General features: G+C 38.9%; 1 protein-coding gene across 3 annotated transcripts in view; it reads left to right on the forward strand.

Moving 5' to 3' along the window:
- The window catches only part of LOC109460420 (olfactory receptor 52H1), a 24677-nt gene extending 2001 nt beyond the window's left edge, over positions 1-22676 (forward strand). Inside the window, exons 1-3 of one of the 3 annotated variants that reach the window (XM_074335908.1) lie at positions 78-8168; positions 17030-17076; positions 19405-22676. In XM_074335908.1, coding sequence (XP_074192009.1) covers positions 19441-20382 — 942 coding nt within the window. In that variant the 5' untranslated portion in view covers positions 78-8168; positions 17030-17076; positions 19405-19440 and the 3' untranslated portion in view covers positions 20383-22676. Of the gene's footprint in view, positions 1-77; positions 8169-17029 lie in introns of those variants that run through there. The other 2 variants (XM_074335909.1, XM_074335907.1) reach the window with 2 other exon arrangements.
- The last annotated feature ends 2253 nt before the right edge of the window (positions 22677-24929 follow it).

The raw sequence follows: 24929 nt of genomic DNA on the forward strand, positions 1-24929 counted from the left end.
TTTTTCAACTTCCTTAACTCTGTTATCAAGACCACTCCACTTTCAATCTTGTGTATAGAACGTTTTATACCGAGGCTGGGACTGTTTATTGGGAATGGATCAGGAAACTTCAAAAGTATGAGTTTCCATAGTCTGTCCAGCAGAGGGAGCCATGCTGGGGACAGCCATTATTAGGGACAGCTCCTTGGCGGTCAGACCTTTTCCTTATAGTAAAACATTAGAGTGTATACCAAGGTACATACCATGCACTTTTATTTTTTCTGGTAATTGTTGCATAATTCTTTTGCATAATTTTTGCATAATTATTTTATTCACGTGAAAAATCTAGAAATATTTGCCCAAATAAACAGTGCAGCAAATACAAAGATATAGTGCTACAGAATGAAACCACTGGAGGTAAGCAGCTTTCCCAAGTGAAAGCTTGCAATTGCTCATTGGCTGATATACAAAAGTCTGTATTTGGCATATGAAAGGTGATTTTGGTGCTGTTGTTCCAAAGTTCAGTTTGAAAAGTTGATATGCGAAGTCATTCATTTCCAAGCCTTTGTATGTCAAGTTAACCTGACACAGAGCTGCTCCATTTGTGCCAAATTTACCCTTAGTTTTCCTCTAAGTAGCAATGATTTGTTTAAAAAACATCTCAAATCCATTTATGTGCAGAAAAGCTGTACTCATTGGGATGTCTAGATTAAATGTTGATGCATTATTTCTTTTGCTTTTGAATTCACTTTTTTTTTTTTTTTTAAGATTTTATTGGGGAAGGGGAACAGGACTTTATTGGGGAACAGTGTATACTTCCAGGCCTTTTTTTTTTTTTTTCCAAGACAAGTTGTCCTTTCAATCTTAGTTGTGGAGGGTGCCATTCAGCTTCAAGTTGTTGTCCTTTCAGTCTTAGTTGTGGAGGACACAGCTCAGCTCCAGGTCCAGTTGCCGTTTATATAGTTGCAGGGGGCACAGCCCACCATCGCTTGCAGGAGTTGAACCAGCAACCTTGTGGTTGAGAGGATGCATTCCAACCAACTGAGCCATTCGGGAACTCAGCGGCAGCTCAGCTCAAGGTGCCGTGTTCAATCTTAGTTGCAGGGGGCGGAGCCCACCATCCATCCCTTGCGGGACTCGAGGATTTGAACCAGCAACCTTGTGGTTGAGAGCCCACTGGCCCATGTGGGAATTGAACCTGCAGCCTTCAGAGTTAGGAGCATGGAGCTCCAACAGCCTGAGCCACCGGGCCGGCCCCTTGAATTCACTTTTTAAAAAAGACTTGAACTAAAATACAGCTAACATAAAATATTATATTAGTTTCAGGTATACACAATAGTTATTCAACATTTATATACTTAAAGAAGTGATCACCATAAGTCCAGCAACCATCTGATAATAATCACAATATTATTGATTATATTCCTCATGGTGTATATTACATCCCCATGACTTACTTGTTTTATACATTGAAATTTGAACCTCTTATTCCAACTGTAATTGAAAAATTACAGTTGACAGTCAATATTATTTTATATTAATTTCAGGTGTAGAGCATAGTGGTTAGACATTTATATAACTTAAGAAGTAATCCCTCTGACTAGTCTAGTACCCAGCTGGCACTATACATGGTTATTACCATATTATTGACTATATTCCCTATGCTTTACTTTACATACCTGTGACTATTTTGTAACTACCAATTTGTACTTCTTAATACCATCACCCTTTTCACCCTGTCCCCCAAACCCCCTCCCATCTATTACCTCAATAAATCTAGTACCCACCTGACAATATACCTAGTTATTACAATATAATTGACTTTATTCCTTACGCTATACCTGACATCCCCATGACTACTGTGTAGCAAACAATTCATACTTCTTAATTCCTTCCCCCTTTTCACCCATTCTCAACCCCCCTCCCATCTGGCAGCTATCAAAATGTTCTCTGTAGCTATGAGTTTGTTTCTGTTTTGTTTGTTTTGTTCTTTAGATTCCACATATAAGTGAAATGACATTGTATCTGTTTTTTGCTGTCTGACATACTTCACTCAGCACAGTTCTTTCCAGGTCCATCCATTCCGTCACAGCAATATTCTATTGTATATATGTACCACCTCCTTTTTATCCATTCATCCATCGATGGACACCAAGGCTGCCTCCACATATTGGCCATTGTAAACAATGCTGTAATTAACATATGGATGCACACATCCCCTTGAAGTAGCATTTTGAGTTTCTTAAGATAATTACCCAGAAGTGGGATTACTGGGTCCCTCTTTGTCACTTGTTATAGTCTTTGTTTTAAAGTTTGTTTTGTCTAGTATAAGTATTGCTACCACAGCTTTGTATTTTCATTTCCATTTTCGTGAAATATCTTTTCCCCATCCCTTTAATTTCTTTCAGTCTGTGTGTGTCTTTTGATCTGAAGTGAGTTTCTTATAGGCAGCATATGTATGGGTCTTGTTTTCTTGTCCATTCAACGATCCTGTTTTGGAGCATTTAATCCATTTACACTTAAAGTAATTATTGATAGATATGTAGCTATTGTCATTTTATTTTTCATATTTTTTACTTTTTTTTTTTTTTTTTACTTAAAGAAGTCCCTCTAACATTCCTTGTAATTCTGGTTTGGTGTGATGAACTCTTTTAGCTTTTTCTTGTCTGGAAAACTATTTGTCCTTCGATTGTGAATGATAGCTTTGCTGGGTATAGTAATTTTGGTTGAAGTTCCTTGCTTTTCATTGTTTTGAATATTTCCTACCAATCCCTTCTGGCCTGCAAAGTTTCTGTTGAAAAATTAGTTGGTAGTCTTATGGGAGCTCCCTAGATAACTAATTGCTTTTTTCTTGCTGTTTTTAAGATTCTCTTTTTGACGTTAGCCTTTGACATTTTAATTATGATGTGTCTTGGTGTGGGCCTATTTGGGTTCATCTTATTTGAGACTCTCTGTGCTCCCTGGATTTGTATGTCTATTTCCTTCACCAGGTTAGGGAAGTTTTCAGTCATTATTTCTTCAAGTAGGTTTTCAATTCCTTGCTCTCTCTTTTCTACTTCTGGTACCCCTATGATGTGAATGTTGGTACATTTGATGTTGTCCCAGAGGCCTCTTAAACTATCCTTGTTCTTGGATTCTTTTTCTTTTTCTGTATTGATAGGGTGTTTTCTGCTACCTTATCTTCCAAATTGTTGATTTGATCCTCTGCTTCAACTAATCTACTGTTGATTCCCTCTAATGTATTCTTCATTTATGTTATTGTACTCTTTATTTGCAGTTCTTTTTTATGCTTTCTATCTCCATTTTTATGTTTCCTATCTCTTTGTTCTCCCTGAGATCATTGGGCATTCTTATAACCAGTTGGAACTCTGCATGTGGTGGATTGCTTGTCTCCATTTTGTTTAGTTTTTTGTTTTGTTTTTTTTTTTTTTAAGGAGGGTGCAGCTCACAGTGGCCCATATGGGGATTGAACCAACAATCTTGGTGTTATTAGCACCACGCTTAACCAACTGAGCTAACTGACCACCCTTTATTTAGTTCTTTCTCTGGAGCTTTGTTCTGTTCTTTTATTTGGGACATGTTTATTTGTCTCCCCATTTTGGCTGCCTCCCTGTGTTTGTTTCTATGTATTAGAAACAAACTACTATGCCTCCCAGTCTTAGTACAGTGGCCTTATGTAGTAGGTGTGCTGTTGGGCTCAGTGGCACAATCTTCCTGGTCACCTGAGCTGTGCACTCCAGGTGTGTCCTGTGTGTGTGTTGTGTGTGCCCTCCTGTTGTAGTTGAGCTTTGGTTGCTGTTTGCATGTCATAGGAGGTATTGACCCCTGGCTCACTGGTTGTGAGGACTGGCTGTGACTACAGTGGAGGAGCTGTGGTGCAGGGGCCCCTATAGAGCAGGATCTGCCTCAGCAGGCCACTGGTGCCTGCCTAATCTGCTTTTTGAGTGTGTTGTCCTAGGTGGCAGCTGGATGATGCTCTAGCTGGTCCAAAGCTCGCCACTGGTTGTTCCAACCCCACTGCCAACTGGTAGGGAACCCGCTGTGGGTCAAGTTTAGCTGCAGTCCTTGCCCCACCTTAGGCCACCTGGCATGAGCTACAAAGCAATCCACAGATAGTTGCTGCCTGCACTGTGCTTGGAAGTGCCTTGAGAGCCCAAGTCAGAATGAAGGCCAACTACCACTAGTGCCGGGCTCAGGGCTACTTAGCTAGAGGTATGGGACACGCTAAAGTCAGGTTCTGCTTGTCTGGGTCCTGTGAACATTTGAGACACCCTAGGAAAATCTGCAGCATGAGCCAAGGCAAGGAGTTTGTATGAAAAAGCCACTGGAAGTGGCTTGAGTGTGCCCAAAATTTGGGCAGGGCAGGGTGTCAGAATCACCAGGATATAGCAAAGAATCATGTCAGCCAGCTTGATGGAGACTCAAGTATGGTGGCCCCGTGCGTCTGTACACTGGGAAGGGGGAGGGCAAAACAAAGAAACAATGGCTTCCACCAGGTCCTCCATGTGGGAGAAAGCTGTCCTTCCAGGTCTTGTCCTAAAGCCAGACAACTCAGTTCCCCACCCCCACCTTCCACCCCCATATGTCCCTGTCGCTTCTCCAACTGCTGTCCCAGCACTGGAGCTCAGATCCAGTGATTCCATCAGTGAGTAAGTTCATGCTTGGTTCCTTTAAGAGGCACACCTGGTACTCCAGCCACCCTCTTGTCTCAGCTACAATCTCTGCTGGTTTTCACAACCAGAAATTATGGGGACTTCTCTCCCTGGCACTACTGGAATCTGGGGCTGGGAAGCCTGATATGGCACTGGGACCCCTTGCTCCTTCAGCGGGGAAACTCCAAAACATTTGCACTGTTGGATTATTGCCAAATGACTGTAAAGGGATGTTCGTGTCTTTTCAGTTACTGGAATGCCAGTTCTCCAGTTCAAGATGAAGTACGTAGTTAAAGGAAAAAAAGACCTGCATTTTTTGTACAACAAAAAGATCAGTACACTGAGGGCCAGCTACTTTTTAACAGGCTCCTTACTCCAGAAATGAAAACCTCTGCTGAAAAGAATATTAAACTTTTCAGTTGCTCCCAGTTACACACTGTCTTATCAGCAAACTACCGGAGAAGGTTTTCTGGACTCAAAAAGTCTGATGGGTACCAACTGTAGATTTGCTCTCTGCAAATCAATTCTAGGCCTTTCTCATTCATATAACCTCTGAACCGTTGTGTAGTAATCATGCCATCTCATATTTCTGGTGCTCCAGGACTGTGCCAGGCCATCAATGAAACAGATGTGAATCCATAGGGGCATGCTTGGGTGGATTCAGGGGACTCTTAGGGCATAAGGAACCTTTAACCTATAGGATCATCCAAGCAGGTATCTAGGGCCATCACCCAATGGTGATTATAAGTTTCTTTACTTGGGGACATGAAATCTTCATTGGAATAAACACATGACCTGTACTCATCAATATGGGATGCCAGTGTCCTTTCATTTGGTTAATGATGATACTGTGTAGTCTTCATCTTGACTACTAATCTCTTCATACTGTCCAAACCTAGGTCTCTTCTTCATCTTAGCACCCAGAGGCTTCCCTCTGTTATGTACATTCTTAGCTCAGGTAACTCTCATCTGTCTCCCTGAGTTCAATGTGGGGCAATTATTCTCAGTGTTGCTTTGCTATTAAGACTGTACAAGTCCATTCCTAGATTCTGTACTAGTCAGGGTATTCCAGAGAAAGAGAATCAATAGGATGTATGTGTAGATTCATTGATGGATAAATAATGATAGATGATGATAGATAGATAGATAGATAGATAGATAGATAGATAGATAGATAGACAGATAGATAGACAGATATTAAAGAATTAACTCAGACAACTATGGGGTGTGACAAGTCCAAAATCAGTAGGGTAGGTTGGCAGGCTGGAGACCAAGGGAAGAGCTGATCTGAAAAGGCACTATGATTGTTTAATGGTGAGGAGAGCCACAGAAATGGTATGGAATTATCATAGTATCAGAGCAAAATAGGGAAGTAGATGCTGTTTCTAGAGGAAGACAAAAGACAGGAGGTAGGTCCAAAAAGGAGAGATAGATACCCCTGCTAAAGATGTGATCTTATCTAAGGGGAATGGACAGGTGTCCCCTCATTCACCAGCTGATAGCCTCACACTGCTCCCCTCCCCTGTCCCCATTTAAGAAACATAGGTGCTAAAATGACGTCATTAGAGTGGGCCCACTCCAATATGACAATTGTCCTTATAAAAAGAGGAAATTTAGACATAGAGACAAGCAGCAATAGCAGCACAGCCACACCCTTCTGGGCACTGCCAGGACAGCCTAGGGGAAGCCTGGGCTCAGCTCACACTGGTCTGCCCTGCACTGCCCCACAGGCTCTCTGGTCTCTCCCTCTGTCCCAGAAAACTGTGTCCAAATCCTGAGGGGCTGTTCCCCCTGCCCATCCCTATGGGCCTAGGGGTGGATGGCAGGGCCCTGATGCTTTTGCCCAGACATCTCAGCTTTCAGAAATTAACAAGACTAGGAGTTAAGTGGATATGCCTCTGTCTCTAGGAGGGACCAGAAGCTCTTAGCCAAGGTTAGAGTTCAGTAGGGAGATAAAAGAAAATTGTATTTCTTGGGCATTTTAGGTATTGGTGCACAGGTGACCGTGACTTCTGCGCACCCCCACCCCTAATCCCTGGTATTGAGATAAGGGGAAAACAGATAATGAAGATAATGAATGCTCTCTGATTTGGGTTCTGCAGTCACCACCACTGTTAGAGAAAGAACTATTCAGGATACTTGTTAAAAACATAAGGTCAGGAAGACCTTATTCTGGGTGGGCTATTACAAGGGGAGTTGATAATAGAGGAAGGAGATTAGGCTGAACTCTGAATATAATAAAGTAAATTGGAGATTTGTAGCCAAGGAACAAGGTCAGAGGTTAGTGAATGGAAAACCACTAAGAGGTAAGGTAATTCTTTGCTAAACTGACCTAATATAATTTTTGCTGAAGGCAGGCCTGGGTGATAAGATGTCAGACTGGGGGTGGGGAATTTTCACTAAACTGAGTCAACAAGATTTTGGCTAAAACTGGACAATGCAGAGATGAACACCAGAAGTCTAAATGTCATGGTCCAGTGAGAAGTTCAGAGAAGCCTGACTAGAGTTTGGTCAAGGAGAGAATCTCTGTCACCACCCAGGCCCTTTCCCAAGCATGGCTGTGGGTGGGTATCTTTGTGACCCTACAAAGCCCTATTGTGATGGCCCCCACCGCTGAATATATTACCGGTATGGATAAATTGTCCATGTAGCTTTTGTAATCTTCACCCTCCTGCCACAATGGAAACTGCTGCCAACAGAGACATCGTCATGGAGCATGTGGATCCCTGGGCTATATCTACAGGTCTGGCTGTTTGATTGGGCCTCTGGAAAACCTGGGACTGACATCTGAAACAACCCCTGTGGAGAGGGCACATTGGGATAAAAGTCAGTTCTGCCTTGTTTCCCTTGTAGCTGCTCACCAGAGAGGCCCCTGTGCTCGGCCAAGGACACATAGTCAGTGAACAGACCATCTTGTCAACTGAACATAAAGACTAACGTGTCTTCTGCCCCAGGGCAAACAGATGTGAGACCAATCGCCTCCTGAATTCGTGACAGGATGGTCCTTGAACATCTGGACACTATCTTAGATTAGGCCTACACACATGGACTGCCACGACGACGGTAAGAAGATGCTGAAATGGCATGAAAAGGCTGTCCCACCTGTCATTTTCTGGCCATTGCTAAAATCACTGCCCAGGGGCCGATTCCCCAAGCCAAAGGGTGGGAATGTTCCTGCCTCCCATGGAGTCTCTTGTCCCATCAGACATTTCACTGTACCTGACTGCAGGTGACACTTGGCATTTGGCCTAGCCATCCTGTGCATCCCACTTACACAAGCCACATTATTCAGACCCTACAATGTTACATCTTTCTTGTTCAGGTATCCTGAGCATATTGCATTGGATAATAGCCCTGGATTTGCAGCCCAAGCTACACATCAGTGGGCCCAATCAGGGGACATATGAATGACCCACACGCTTCAAATCACACGCAAACCGCAGGGGGAAGTGAGCATTTTAATGGATAATTAAAGGAGAGGCTTATGCAGCTGATGGGAGAAGACAAGACAACCTCAGCCTGGACTACATGTCTCAGGTGAGCAATCTGTGGTCTCAAGGCAGCAATTCCCCAAAAGGACACTTGTCATTTGCTCCCAGGTGTGATCAGGCTTTCTGCCTCCTTCCTTCAATTTTATACCCTTCTTTTACAATTCAGACATCTTGGTCTTTGTGGGGGAATGTACAAGGGCTTTCTATCCCTTTCAACCCCTTTCTAAAGTTTCAATTAGATAAGGGGTCAGAGTGGATATTAAACAACAGGGGTGGGAGATTCATTTTTGTGCTAACGAACGCTTAAACATGATGTGTCTTTATGATTAAGTTGTCTAAGAATGTTTTTCTGTGTAACTTCTTTTGTCTATCTTGCATATAATCTGGACCAAAAATTCTGGATGAGAATAGGGATTAAACATGTAAAATTCATTATTACATGGGGCATATTGATAACAACAACAGAAAAGAAAGCTAACACCGCGGTATCTGGGGAGGATCAGGGTGTGGAAATATTCATGATCTCTCAGGTCTTTCAGAACTGCCCCTGAAAGCTTCCCCTCCTGAATTAACCCTTCAGCGCTGCCTTTCCAAGCTGCTGTGAGCCCTTGCATTCAGCCTGACCGCTGAGTCCACAATCTCACAGCTCTGACTGTGAGACGGAAGGGGAGGAATTGGTTCCTGCACTTTCCACACCAACACAAATGTCATCCACATTCCTCAGGCTGATACACTGATATCACAGACAAACAAAATGGAAACTGACCTTTGTGGCAGCCCTCAGCCCCTCCCACTCCATTCCTCTTGAACTCAGCTAAGGTGACTCTCATCTAGTCTCCTTGGGTGGGAACTGAACTATAGCATTCTTTTTCTCCTGAGTGGTGCGTTGCCACTGAGACTCTACAGGTACATTTCTAGACTCTAAGTATTTTCAGTTTTTGAGACTATTCAAAATTAATGACACACATTGTCTTCAAGGTACAGGGTAAAAGCCCTCACAGCAGATAAGTGAATGTTAATTATCTTTCTGCTAAACATGCTTCAATGCTGGGAGGTCATCTTTAACAAACTCAGGCAGTTTTATAATATTTATATTTAAAGTGGAACATGTATACGTTTTTGGTGTTTAATATAGTTTAGGAAAGCTAGAATGAACTGATGATACATTGCAATTGGCATCTGTGCTCTCACAGATGTTCTCAGAGGCCTCAGGTCTTCCTGTTTATTAAGAATTTCATGTCATTTTGCACAGCTGAGTACAGAAATATCGTAGTCTGCTTATCCCTGTCTATCTTCAGATAATAGTATTCTACTTCATATACAGTATAAGAACTTTTTAAAGAGAACATTTCCATTATTTTTTCCTAACCTTTTGACTATAATTGTTATTTTTTATTTACCTGAAAAAGTCTCTATTTTGCTCTTATAAAATATTTTAATTGATGTGAACTGATATATATATATATATATATATACATATATATGTACATATATACATATTTATATGTACATTATATATATATATATATATATATATATATATATATATATATATATTTCCTTTAGTGTTTTTTTTTTAATATGTTATTCTACTTCCTTCTGGATGCTGTGGTCTCTAATTAGAGGTCAATAAGCATCACTTGTATTTATTGTGTGGTTTCCTTTGGATGCTGTCAAATTTTTCTCAGAACCCTCACTATGGTATGCTTGAGTATGATTTTCTTTGTATTATTCTAGTTAAGATTATGTCTTTTATAAAAACAGACTTTTTTTGGCTAATATATATATTATTTTCCTTTCCTTCTCTTTGTGAAATTCCAGTTAAATGTATGTTATTCCTTTTATTTTGTCCTGCAAGTCATGAGACTGTTCTTTTTTTTTGTTGTTGATGTAATTTTTTAAAAATTTATTGGGGTGACAATTGTTAGTAAAATTACATAGATTTCAGGTGTACAATTCTATAGTACATCATGTATAAATCACATTGTGTGTTCACCACCCAGAGTCAGTTCTCCTTCCATCACCATATATTTGATCCCCTTTACCCTCATCTCCCACCCCCCCACCCCCCACCCCCCTTACCCTCTGGCAACGACTAAACTATTGTCTGTGTCTATGAGTTTCTGTTTCCCATTTGTTTGTCTTGTTCTTTTGTTGTTTTTTGTTTATATACCACATATCTGTGAAATCATAGGGTTCTCTGCTTTTTCTATCAGACTTATTTTGCTTAGCATTATACTCTCAAGATCCATCCATGTTGTCACAAATGTTCCTATATCATCTTTTCTTACCGCCAAATAGTATTCCATTGTGTATATATATCACGACTTCTTTATCCATTCATCTATCGAAGGACATTTTGGTTGTTTCCATGTCTTGGCCACTGTAAACAAAGCTGCAATGAACATTGGAGCACACGTGTCTTTATGGATAAATGTTTTCAGATTTTTTGGGTAGATACCCAGGAGAGGGATTGCTGGGTCATATGGTAATTCTATTCGTAAATTTTTGAGGAACCTCCACACTGCCTTCCATAGCAGCTGCACCAATCTGCGTTCCAACCAACAGTGTATGAGGGTTCCTTTTTCTCCACAGCCTCTCCAACACTTGTTACTATTTGTCTTGTTGATGATAGCCATTCTGCCTGGGGTGAGGTGATATCTCATTGTGGTTTTTATTTGCATTTCTCTGATGACTAGTGATATTGAGCATTTTTTCATATGTCTGTTTGCCATTTCTATGTCCTCTTTGGAGAAATGTCTCTTCAGGTCCTCTGCCCATTTTTCAATTGGGTTGTTTGCTTTTTTGTTGTTGAGTTGCATGAGTTCCTTGAATATTTTGGATATTAGCCCCTTAATGGAGGCACTGTTTGCAAAAATCTTCTCCCATTCAGTTGGTGGCCTCTTTATTTTGTCGATGGTTTCTTTTGCTGTGCAGAAGCTTTTAAGTTTCATGTAGTCCCATTCGTTTATTTTAGCTTTTACTTCCATTGCCTTTGGAGTCAAATTCATAAAATGCTCTTTGAACCCAAGGTCCATAAGTTTAGTTCTTATGTTTTCTTCTTTGCAGTTTATTGTGTCAGGTCTTATGCTTAAGTTTTGATCCATTTTGAATTAATTTTGGTACATGGTAACAGACAGCAGTCCAGTTTCATTCTTTTGCATGTGGCTATCCAATTCTCCCAGCACCATTTATTGAAGAGGATGTCTTTCCCCCATTGTATGTTTTTAGCTTCTTTGTCAAAAATTATCTGTTCATATTTATGTGGTTTTATTTCTAGGTTCTCAATTCTATTCCATTGGTCTATGTGTCTGTTTTTCTGCCAATACCATGCTGTTTTGATTATTGTAGCCCTGTAGTACAAGCTAAAGTCTGGGAGTGTGATACCTCCAGTACTGTTCTTTTTTCTTAGGATTGCTTTGGCTATTCGGGGTCTTTTGTGGTTCCAAACAACTCTGATGATTTTTTGTTCTATTTCTTTAAAAAATGCCATTGGGATTTTGATGGGGAGTGCATTAAATCTGTTTACTGCTTTGGGTAATATGGCCATTTTAACTATGTTGATTTTCTAATCCATGAGCATGGAATGTCTTTCCATTTCTTTGTGTCTTCTTCAATTTCTTTCAAAAATGTCTTACAGTTTTCAGCATATAGGTACTTCACAACCTTGGTTAAGTTTATTCCTAGATATTTTATTCTTTTTGCTGCAATTGCAAAAGGAATTGTTTTTTGTATTTCTTTTTCTGAGATTTCATTGTTAGTATATAGGAAAGCAATGGACTTTTGTACATTGATTTTGTAGCCGGCAACTTTACTGTATTCGTTGATTGTTTCTAATAGCTTTTTGGTGGAGTCTTTAGGGTTTTCTACATATAGCATCACGTCATCTGCAAAGAGTGATAATTTAACTTCTTCATTCCCAATTTGGATGCATTTTATTTCTTTCTCCTGCCTGATTGCTCTGGCAAGGACTTCTAACACTATGTTGAAAAGCAGAGGTGATAGGGGACATCCCTGTCGTGTTCCTGAACGTAGAGCAAAGGGCTTCAGTTTTTCACTATTAATTATGAGATTAGCTGAGGGTTTATCATATATGGCCTTTATTAGGTTAAAGTATTTTCCTTCTATACCTATTTTATTAAGTGTTTTAATCACACTTAATATTGTATCTGGATACAATATTGTATCTGGATACAAGATACAACTGGATGTTGTATCTTGTCAAATGCTTTTTCCGCATCAATTGATATAATCATATGATTTTTGTCCTTTATTTTGTTTATGTGATATATCACATTGATGGATTTGCGGATGTTGAACCATCCTTGTGCCCCAGGGATGAACCCCACTTGGTCGTGATGAATAATCTTTTTAATGCATTGTTGTATTCGATTTGCTAGAATTTTGTTTAGGATTTTTGCGTCTGTATTCATCAGAGATAATGGTCTATAGTTTTCTTTTTTTGGGTTGTCCTTACCAGGTTTTGGTATCAGGGTAATGTTGGCCTCATAAAATGAGTTAGGGAGTACTGTCTCTTCTTCAATTTTTTGGAAGAGTTTGAGCAGGATTGGTATTAGATCCTCTTTGAAGGTTTGGTAGAATTCACTAGTGAAGCCATCTGGTCCCGGACTTTTGCTTTTGGGAAGGTTTTGGATGACTGATTCAATTTTGTTACTGGTGATCGGTCTGTTTAGATTTTCCAGTTCTTCATGGTTCAGCCTTGGAAGGCTATATGTTTCTAAGAACTTGTCCATTTCTTCTAGGTTATTGAATTTGGTGGCATATAGTCCTTCATAGTATTCTTGGATGATCCTTTGTATTTCTGTGGTGTCCGTGATAACTTCCCCTTTTTCGTTTCTGATTTTGTTAATTAGTGTCTTCTCTCTTTTTATCTTAGTGAGTCTAGCCAAGGGTTTGTCAATTTTGTTAATCTTTTCAAAGAACCAGCTCTTTGTCACATTAATTTTTTCTATTGTCTTTTGTTCTCTATTTCATTTAGTTCTGCTCTAATTTTTGTTATTTCCTTTCTTCTGCTGACCTTGGGTTTTACTTGTTCTTCTTTTTCTAGTTCTTTAAGGTGTAACATGAGGTTATTTATTTGGGATTTTTCTTGTTTCTTGAGATAGGCCTGTAATGATATAAATTTCCCTCTTAAAACTGCTTTCGCTGCATCCCAAAAATTTTGGTAGGATGTATTTTCATTGTCATTTGTTTCTATGTATCTTTTGATCTCTCCTCTAATTTCTTCTTTGACCCAGTCGTTCTTTAAAAGTATGTTGTTTAATCTCCATGTATTTGTGTTTTTTCCTGCTTTCTTTTTGCAGTTGATTTCCAATTTCAAAGCCTTGTGATCAGAGAATATGCTTGGTATGATTTCAATCTTCTTAAATTTGCTGAGGCTGATTTTATGTCCCAATATATGGTCTATCCTTGAGAATGTTCCATGTACACTAGAAAAGAATGTATAGTCTGATGTTTTAGGATGAAGTGCTCTATAAATGTCAATTATGTCCATTTCATCTAATGTGTCATTTAGGGCTGCTATTTCATTATTTATTTTCTGTTTGGATGATCTATCCATAGCTGTGAATGATGTATTTAAGTCCCCTAGTATACTTGTGTTTCAATCAATTTCTCCCTTTAGTTCTGTTAGTAGTTGCTTGGTATATTTTTGTGCTCCCTCATTGGGGGCATAAATATTGATGACTGTGATGTTTTCTTGTTGTAAAGTCCCCTTTACCATAATGAAATGTCCATCTTTGTCTCTTGTTATCTTTTTCACCTTGAAGTCTGTTTCATCTGATATCATTATAAGTAAACCTGATTTTCTCTGGGTACCATTTTCTTGGAATGTCAATTTCCAGTTTTTCACTTTGTCTGTGCTTGTCCTTGTAACTGAGATATGTCTCTTGGAGACAGCATATGGTTGGGTTTAGTTTTTTGATCCAATATGCTACTGTATGCCTTTTTATTGGTGAGTTCAGTCCATTTACATTTAAGGTGATTATTGATATGTGAGCATATCCTGTCATTCTATCTTTAGTTTTCTGGTAAGGCTGTGTCTCCATTGTTTCTTTGCCTTTTTGTTGTTATTATTTCTGTGGGGTGGTATTCTATGATGTTTCCATCTGTGTCTTCTTTTATTACAGTATATATTTCAGTTCTGGATTTTTTTTGAGTGGTTACCCTTAAGTTTATGTAAAAGAAAGTTTGATATTTAGAGTATTCCATTTTCTTCAGCACGCTTACTTTCTCCATTCCCGTATTCCGGTTCAGGCGTTTACTCTCCCCTTTTTTATGTTTTGGTTGCCACAAATTGTCCCTGTTGATGGTGGTCAAATAGCCTCCTTTAGTATTTCTTGTAGTGCAGGTCATGTATTAGAAAATTCCCTCAGCTTCTGTATGTCTGGAAAGGTCTTTATTCCTCCTTCATATCTAAAGGATATCTTTGCTGGATATATTATTCTTGGCTCATTATTTCTCTCTTTCAATAGTTTGAATATTTGGTTCCACTCCCTCCTGGCTTGTAGAGTTTCTGCTGAAAAATCTGATGATAATCTAATGGGCTTTCCTTTGTTAGATTACGTCTTCTTTTCCCTGGTTGCCTTGAGGCTTCTTTCTTTGTTGTTGATTTTAGACAGCTTCAATACAATGTGCCTTGGAGAAGGCCTGTTGGGATTGAGGTAATTAGGTGTTCTATTTGCTTCTTGGATTCCAGGGTCCAGTTCTGTCCACAAGGTTGGGAAGTTCTCATCAACTATTTGTTTGAATATATTCTCTGTTCCCTTCTCTCTTTCTTCTCCTTCTGGTATGCCCATTATTCTTATATTGCTCTTTCTGATGGAGTCAGAGAGTTCTTATAGAGTTCTTTCATTTCTTTTAAGTCTCAAGTCTCTTTCTTCGTCCATCTGTGCAATTTCCAGGTTTCTATATAACCTCGATATGTAAAATATTATAATGTGTAAAATATTAACTAAGAATGAAGGAGACATTAATAAAACAAAATGGGACTTTTGAATATACCTACTATTACTAACATACAAGTATGTAGAGATTAAAATGAATCAAGAATAGTGAGTTTCACAAATATAATTTACAAATTATGAAACTTGGTGAGCTAAGGAGAATAATGGCTGCCCAAATGCTGTTCTCATCTTATACCCCTGTGATTATGTTAGTTTACATGGCAAATGAAATTAAGTTCCAGATCACTATTATATAATCAGTAGGCCTGAAAATAGGGAGATTATCTTGGATTACCCGGTGGCTCAAATGTAACCACAGGAACTCTTAAAAGTGGGAGAGGAAGGCAGAAGAGGAGTCAGAGGAAAATGTGAGTATGGGAGAAGGTTACAAGTAACATTGCTGACTGTGAAGATGGAGGAAGGGGGCTTCTAGATACTAGAAAAAGCTGTTCTCAAGCTTCCAGAATGGAAAGCAGCCCTTTCAACACCTTGATTTTAGCTCAGTGAGACCTATGTTAGACTTCTGAACTACAAAACTGTAAGATAATAAATTGTGGTGTTTTAAGCCACGGAGTTTGTGGCAATTTGTTATAATAGCTATAGAAAGCCAGTATTCTGCATTTAACAAAAAGGATATTTTTATTTTTTATTGAATTATTATTGACATACAGCATTATGTTAGTTTCAGGTGTACATCATAATGATTCAATATTTGTATACATTGAAAAAAGTACACAGTAAGTCTGGTTAACATCTGTTAAATACACAGAAAATTTTTTCTTGTGATGAGAACTTTTAAGATCTGCTCTTAGCAACTTTCTTAGGAAATATGCAATACAGTATTAACTATAGGCACCATGCTCTACATTACAGTCCCAGGACTTTATTTATTTCATAACTGAAAGCTTGTACCTTTCGACTAACTTTACCCATTTTGCCCACTTCCCTCCCAACCCCTGCCTCTGGCAAACACCAATTTGTTTCCCATTTCTATGAGTTTAGTTTTTTTGTTTTGTTTTTAGATTCCACATATAAGTATGATTGTACAGTATTTGTCTTTCTCTGTCTGACTTGTTTCACTTAGCATAATATACTCAAGGTCTATCTATGTTGTCACAAATGACAAGATTTCATTTTTTATGGCTGAATAATATTCTATTGTACATATATAACACATTTTCTTTATCCACTCATCCATGTATAAACACTTAGGTTGTTTCCATATCTTTGCTATTGTAAACAATGCTACAATAAACATGGGGGACATACATCTTTTCAAGTTAGTGTCTTAACCAATTATTGAGGAAATTAAAAGAAGGCTACATTAATGGAGGCTTATATCATATTTATAATATAACTATATAATATTATAAACATATCAAGTATTTCCATGTTAATATATAGATACAATGCAATCAAAATAAAAACTCTGCGTGTGTGTGTGTGTGTGTGTGTGTGTGTGTGTGTGAAAGTTGAGAAAGTGCTTATAAAACTTTCATGGTAATGCAAAGTGCAATGAATGTTTAAGAAATTTTTGAAGAAAAAGTTGGAGGTCTTATCTTCCAATATCAAGACTAGAAATTTTTAATTGTATTTTACAGTATCCGTACAAGTTTATTCAAATAGTTTAATTAAAGACTATCTCATATATAGGAACATATTTAGACCTCTGAGAATTTGTCTCAAATGGGTGTTTCTGAATTGTCTAGCTTGATTCTCCTTGGGACTTAATCTCCGCAGCCTACTAAAACTACGAAGCTGTAGCCATTCTCAAGGGAAAAGAGATAATATGGTTGATTTCATCCCTTGTCTGGGAATGGGAAATGGAGAGCACCATATGATCTGTGTTCTATCTCCTGGGAATACAAGAAAATACATAAATGTTTTCATTTCACCTCTTACAGAACTTCTCGCAGTTTAAATTTTGTTTCCTTCTAAATAGATACTTCCTACTACTCCTGCAAAGCAAGAGACAGAAGACAGAGTTTGGTGAGTTGAAAACTACAGTCAATCAAAGAAGAGGAAAACCCTACAGGTTCTTCTGACAGCAATGATTCCATAAGTTGACAGATCCCGGCAGAAAACTATTGATTTCAATTGTAGACCAACTAAAGTGGCCAGTAATACAGCAGGGTATTCAGCAGGAAAGGAGAGCAATTTGAGTAAAAGAACTGAAGTCAGAATAGGTTTTGACTGAGGCAGCAGACCTTGATTTGGATGTTTTCTTTTGACTCTCCCTTTGTAGTTTTAATGATTAGTGATTTATTTCCCCTGATCCCCCGCTTAAATTTATTTCCTGTGACTCTGAGGAAATGTGCTTCTCATCAGGCAGCAGTGAGTCTGCGCTCCAAGAGACTGAGCTGCACTCTAGCCTAAATTATAGAGACATTTGGGGCTTTCTCAGTCTACCTGCTTTTCATGTCACAGGAGATGATGACACCATCCTTTTAGGGAGGATTTAATGAATTCTGTCATTATGGTTATTCTAATAAGCTCAGTGCCTGTGGTTTAGTCTGCATCAAACTTGGAGATGTCACATTCTTATAGGTGTGGGGCAGAGACTGCCTTTAGACAATGGGAGCTAGTTACATTCCTCCTAGGTAGATGTTTTGTTCACTTTGGCTAATTAAGGACTCTGGCAATGACAAAACCATCCCCTAAATGAGAAAAGCTCACTATTTAAAACTTTGCCTGGGGTTCTGGCAAAGATATCACAGAAACTCTTACATCTAAATTTATTCTTCCCTCCTTGTGCACAAAACTACAGATTCCTGCCAAATGCAAAAATATAGAGCTGTTATGACTTACCCACACAATCTACTTCTGTTCCTTAAAAGCTTTTTGGATGATTTGTAAATTTGTTGGGGAAGGTAAGAACTAAATCTCTACAAAACTGGTCTGAGGATGGCTCAAGTTGTGCTGGGCCTCTCCATTGCTGCACTCCCTTGTAGCACTGTTACTGATTCTCTTTCCAAAAATACTTTATACAATAGATCACACAATGGAGTTAAATCTCAAAGGATGTTTTCAGGGCAAAAAAGCACCTCCAAAGGCAGGCTCTATTTAAAATAGTTCAAAGCTAGAGATTCCCAAAGATTAGTTCCAAGTATTGCAGATCACAAATGAAAACACCGAGGCAAAACTTCTTTATTATTTTTTATTTCATCTCTAGGAGATGAGAATCTGCTCTGCTTGACTTTGCTTTACCCCAATCACAGCAGCTGATATCTGTTATGGAGACATTACCAGACTGACTGATGGGTAGAGCTGTGTCCCCTACTAATGTTAGGAAACAAGAGATTCTCCAAGGTTTAGGGCATTGCCCTGAAGATATAAATCATCCTCTGAACTTAGTGCTCTCTGCTTGAATCAAAGGAATGCTGCTCTCTTGATCCTGTGCATTTTCTGGTAGATGATTCTCATATATTCACATCCCATTAGGCATCCATCCTAAACTAAATTCTATTTTAATCCTCATGTAACAAAAGCTACCATACTACCCACAGCATTGGAATGTCCTTTCTTTGTCTTCCCCCTTGCATTATTTTTGTCTACTGTATTATTGAAACTCTTCAGCTTATTTTATCAAATCCATTGTCTGAAACATAGTATATGCTCTAAAAGGTCAGTTACTCTCCCATTTAATATTTTTAATCTCTCTCTCTCTCTGTCCACACACACACACACACACACACACACACCTTCTTCCGTCTCTTCATACATATACACTACACACACACACACACACACACACACATTGCCAAAAAATGTATACACATTTTAAGAAAGAAAAAAACTGTATTAAAAGTGTAATACTCAATATATAGTCATATTTCACTTCTGCAATTACAAGGGGTACTCAGACTGGTTACCATCAGCATCCAGACATTTCTGATTATGGTGAATTAAGATAACATCTCTTAAAATGTGTATACATTTTTGGCAATGTGTGTGTGTGTGTGCATGCATGTGTGTGTGTGTGCGTGTGTATTCCCGTTTGAACCTGGGCCTATTCTACATAGTCTGCATTAAGAAAGGGACACAGTTGTCTAAGCTTAATCATATGGAATTGCTTACCCACAAAATAACCATTTCCTATGATTCATTAAGAAATATATAACATATAAAGAAATGAAGGGCTAATGGCAAAGAAAAGGGGCAATAACAAATCAATTCTATAGGTGCCAGCTCATCCAGGGGACAGGAGGTGCTCCTCCTGTAGGAACACTGAATGTGACAATTGCAGTCCTCAACCACGTGCAGCACCAGCATAGAATTGTCTTTCATAGCCTGTTCTGACAGCTGATTTGTCCTCAGGGCTTAAAAAACCAGTGGATCCCAGACTGAAGAGACATGTATAACTTGAGCTGTTACAACCCCAGTTCCTTTATCCTTGTTGGAATACCTGGCCTGGAGAAGTTCCACATCTGGATTGGGATTCCCTTTTGTGTCATCTATGTTGTGGCTATTGTGGGCAATTGCATCCTTCTCTACCTCATTGCAGTTGAGCGCAGCCTCCATGAACCCATGTTTTTCTTCCTCTCTATGCTGGCTACCACAGACCTCATCCTGTCGACTGCCACAGTGCCTAAACTGCTCAGTAACCTGTGGCATGGCTCCCAGGAAATAACCTTCTCTGGTTGTCTCACCCAGATGTTCTTCCTTCACTTCAGCTTTGTAGTGGACTCAGCCATTCTATTGGCCATGGCATTTGATCGCTATGTGGCCATCTGCCTCCCTTTGAGATACACCACCATCCTGACTCCACAGGTGATCATCAAGCTTGTTGCAAGCATTGTTGTAAGGAGCTTCTCTGTCATCCTGCCAGATGTTTTTCTGCTCAAACGGTTACCTTTCTGCGGGACACGTATCATCCCACACACATACTGTGAGCATATAGGGGTTGCTCGCCTTTCCTCTGCTGACATCTCCATCAACATCTGGTATGGATTTGCTGTGCCTCTCATGACTGTCATCTCAGATGTGATCTTTATTGCTGTTTCCTACACCTTCATCCTACATGCTGTCTTTCAACTCTCGTCCCAGGGTGCCCGCCAAAAGGCCCTCAGCACCTGCGGCTCTCATGTCTGTGTTATTCTCATGTTTTACACACCTGCCTTCTTCTCCATCCTGGCTCATCGCTTTGGGCACAGTGTCCCTCGAAATGTGCTCATTCTATTTGCCAATCTCTATGTGACCATTCCTCCTGCTCTAAATCCCATTGTTTATGGAGTGAAAACCAAGCAGATCCAGGACAGATTTATCCTCCTTTTCTCTTTGAAGAAGACACAATGAGTGGGGAGCGCCACTGAGGAAGAAATTTAGGTAAAATTGGTTAGGTGAAGTTTTATATAACACAGGAAGACGTAAAAATAAAGCTGTAACTCCTATTAATTTTAGAGTTCTACCCATATGTAAAGTCTAGGCTGGAGTGAGAGGGGAGAAAGAAAATCTTCAACACTTATAGAAAATCAATGGCTTTCTTGCTTTAGTTTTCTCACCACTTGTATGAAGAAGTTAATGATGGGTATAGAAGAGCACTAAGACTAAAGTTTACATCTTTCCTATTGCGAATTTGAGATAGTTGAAGGTTAGATATTTCCCACCATGCAAATCATCCCTGTGTTTCTTAGTTTCTGAATTAAAGGAAAAGCTTCCTGCTTTCTCTCTTTAAGCAGCTATCAATTCTCTTTACTACAACTATCAAACTTACTGCTTCACACTTCAGTACTGATTCTGCACATTCTTAATCCCTCATCCTGTGTCCTTTATTTGCTTTACTTTTTCCCTACTTATCTCAGATTACATAGATTTGATTATCTTTTGTGTCTATTTTCAGTTGTATGCTCCAAGAAAGTTTCACTACCCTTGGTCCATATTTTACAAGTATTAATATATTTAAATAAAAAATAATTATGAGAAAGTAAAATTAGTTCATTCATTTCACAGACAAGGAAACTGAGACTTATAAAGATTACAGAAAAACAATTAGTAGATTTAGGATCCAAACCTAGGCTTGTCTGGTTCTGAATTCTTTATTCAATTGCTTCCTGACTTGCAAACTTCTCAAACTTTATTTCTCCAAAACTGACCTGGAAGCTCACTAATTTCCTCTATGGAAAGGAAAAGGAAACAGCGCTTTTCCTTTTCTGCCTTCCTTTAAGGTAAATGACACCACCACAAACATTAATTCCAAAGCCAGAAACCTGTGGCTGTCCTGACTTATCCTAAGTCACCCTCCAACAAAATTAACTGAATATCTCAATGTTTGAGTTGAATATTTGATTTTGAGTTTCTAATAAGTCATTCCAGTAGATAAATACATCACATTTTCACCTTTATATTGGCCATCAAGCTGGCCTGGGCCCTTATCTATTATCTGGCTCTTGCAGAGTATTTGAAAGTCATCTTTTTAAAGGAGTTCCAACCCTGTTCCACTCTATAAAAACCAGCATAATCATTTTTTAATTTACATAATTGTGTTCCTTTGTGCCTTGAAACTCTTCAGTAATTCCATTGTCTTCAAGATCATACATAAGTACTGTCCTTAGGATCACTGCAGGGAATGGAAAACTTTAAAGAAAAGAGCAATCTTCCATGATACTCAGCGCCTAGGACTCAATTTATATTTACTTACACTTCTTTTATATTTATTTTCACTTCATTTGCACTTCCCTGACTCTTTGAGCAAGCAATTGCAGAAGGGATAGTCTTCAGTGTCCTGTTATTTTATAAAAAAATCAAACTTGGGGTGGGTGGAGTATGTATTGAGCAGAGTTGGATGGGAGCCAGCCCTGCTCCTCTTAATAAACTGCCCCAGGATAAAAACATCTATTTCCTAAAATCTCCACTGGTAAAGAAGTCATACATTTAACCAAGATGAACATATTACATTACTTGGGAGTAAGAAGTAAAGCTCAGCAGGGTGCTTACATTTTGTAGGCATTTGGTGATTTGCTACACCCAAGCATATGTGGGTTGAACGCACACACTATGCAGCAGAAGGCAATCGTAAACCACTGCTGCATTTTCTTTTCTCAATCTCTTTTTCATCTTTCTTACCATGAAAACCCTCTGATGAGACTGTTTGCTCGTTCATAGAGTTGCCAGGAGTTGGAGCTGACTGGACACCAGGTAACAATAAGAAGTAAGGAGTAAAACTGGCATAACAAGATAAGATCCTGTGTGTGTGTGTGTGTGTGTGTGTGTGTGTGTGTGTGTGTGTGTGTTATTTTCTTTGATGTCTGTAGTGTCCTTTAAGCAGTTCGGAAAAGGCACATGCAGGTGCTGCTTTACTCATGCCACTATTCTAAACTGTCATACTTATTTGCTCATGTATTTATCTATCCACACCTACAATATGAGCGCCTTGACAGCAGAAACTTAGTCCTAGGCATCTTCGCATACCCTGTCTTACCTGACACACCACGTGTTCTCAATAAAGGTTTCATGCATATTCAAACTTCATCATAAGTCCCTTCTTCCATATCATCCCTAACTTTTCCTTTCTTCCTTCTCTATCCAGCTAAAGACTCCATAGTATATTATTTTAGTCATGTCTTATTTATCCTAAACTCAACTGTCTCTTCTACATACTCAATTGAAAAAAAATTCAAGAATCTTAATGAAGGTAGCCCTGTATTTTGGGGGAGTTTGAGAAAATGACCCCAAGAGGCTGACTGATACTGCTGTTAATAAATTAAGAAAGTACCTCACCATACTCACTGAGTTTTGCTTCCCAAATACATAAAATTTCTTTTTTCTCTTCCACTTATGCCTTCTCTTTATTTTTTGCTTGGCAATTCCTGTTTAGCTTCAATAAAAAATCCTTCCTCAGATATTTCTTATTTAATCTTGTACATTAAGATTAGTATCTCATACATATTCTTATTGCACTTTTTATTTCAAATGTACTTTTTGTTTTCAAACTTATCTCAACCTTAATAAGGTGACTGCTTGTGTACTTAGTGGTTTAATGTCTATGCCCTCCCTTATGTTGTCGAGGACCAGGCTAGCGTCTGCCTTGCTTACCATTGCATTTCTATCATCTAGTTCATAATGGGCATTCAATAAATATTTTCTGAAGACAAGGGTTGAAACAAATGAGTTTAATTAATAAATAAAATCTCTATTTTGCATGGTAGGAAGGTGGCTGGATTTGTAACTCAATCTAACCAGAGAGAAAATTATGGAGAGTCATAGAGACTTATTTTGTCTACATTAGGATAATAGTTGTTTCCTCACTAATTCTTCAGAGTTCTTCTTTAAATTAAAAATTTCCAAGTTTTTTTTTAAATTTATTGGGGTGAAAATTGTTAGTAAAATTACATAGATTTCAGGTGTACAATTCTGTATTACATCATCTATAAATCCCATTGTGTGTTCACCACCCAGAGTCAGTTCTCCTTCCATCACCATATATTTGATCTTCCTTACCCTCATCTCCCACATTAAAGAAAGTATGTTGAATATGGGAATAAATAAAATTATTACAGTCATACAATAATAATAAAAAAAATTTCCAAGTTATGATTCCCTTTTCATGGATGAAAAAACTGATTTCCAGAGCAGTTAAGTATTTTGTTAGAGCACAAAGGAAGGGAATGAGTGGAATAAGGGATAAATCCCAGATTTTTGGCCACTAAACATTGAAGATAGACCTCCTCGTTGGACCAGTGAGAGGTTGCACAGACAGTTTTCCTGTTGGAAGGATGAGACTGTACTCAGGATGGCTACCTATGATTTTAGACCTGCATATATTTGTGTTAATTTGCCCCACACAAATAGAGTACTACGCTGTACTCTAAATAGTGGACTGAACACAAAGTTAATGATGATTCATGACTGAGGGAAGATGGAGAGAACTGCCAGGAAGACTGAACATTGAGGTAAGTATCTGAAAAGAAAGGCCTCTTCACATCTGGGGGGATGGCAGTCACGGAGAGAAATGTCTCTAGGGTTTTGCTAACTAAGACTAGAAGCTGATTCCTTTATTTCAACAGACATTTATTGATTATCCACTATGAAATAAGCTCTGCCAAGGATTCAGGGACATAATGAAACAGTTCCTGTAGAGTAAGTTTTAAGAGTTCTAGGCTGGGCCTGGAGACATGGCAGAGCTGACTCTTGCTTGACAGAGGTTTTTGTTTGTTTGTTTGTTTGTTTGTTTGTTTGTTAATCAAATGACTGATCAAGCTAGATCAAGACCCGGCTGAGACTCATATATGCTACCACCCTTGATTCCACAATTCCCAAGCCACCACTAATGAGCAGAGTTGTAAATTTCTAAACTGGAAAAGTGTTAATTTTGTTAAATACTATTTCATGTCCTAAACTGATGGGGTCATGGGGCCACAGGATATGAAGCCCACATGTCTCCCTGGTTCAGAGTCTCTCTGTTGTGTTCTAACTTGTCTCTAATCCTTGGAGAAGACAAGGGCACTGCACTTCTACTCCATTCCTCCAGGCTTTGTGTTTGTTCTTCCCTACTCTGAGCATGAGCCTATGTCTGTCCCTTTGGTTCCTGTGTCTGTCCTTACTAATCCCAGGACTGCTTCTTTTGTCCTTCGGTTTGTTTTTTGCCTGCTGTGTTTCTGCATTTTCTGGTCATTACCCAGCTTTTGCAAAAGATTTCCAGGACTAGGACCTCCAAGTTAAAAGCCTGTGGTGAGCAGTGTACAATTATTAGGGGGTAAAGTCAATAGGGAGCAAAGCTGATAAGAAATGGGACTGGTGGAGTGGAGAGAGAAAGGTGGGAAAAGAGTGGGCTCTAGGAAATTGGAAAGGCCAAGATTAAAACTCTGAATATAGAATCTAGAGCTGACATTCGTGGTAATAAAATG

The sequence above is a fragment of the Rhinolophus sinicus genome, linkage group LG06 (assembly GCF_036562045.2).
Source record: "Rhinolophus sinicus isolate RSC01 linkage group LG06, ASM3656204v1, whole genome shotgun sequence".
Lineage (NCBI taxonomy): Eukaryota > Metazoa > Chordata > Mammalia > Chiroptera > Rhinolophidae > Rhinolophus > Rhinolophus sinicus.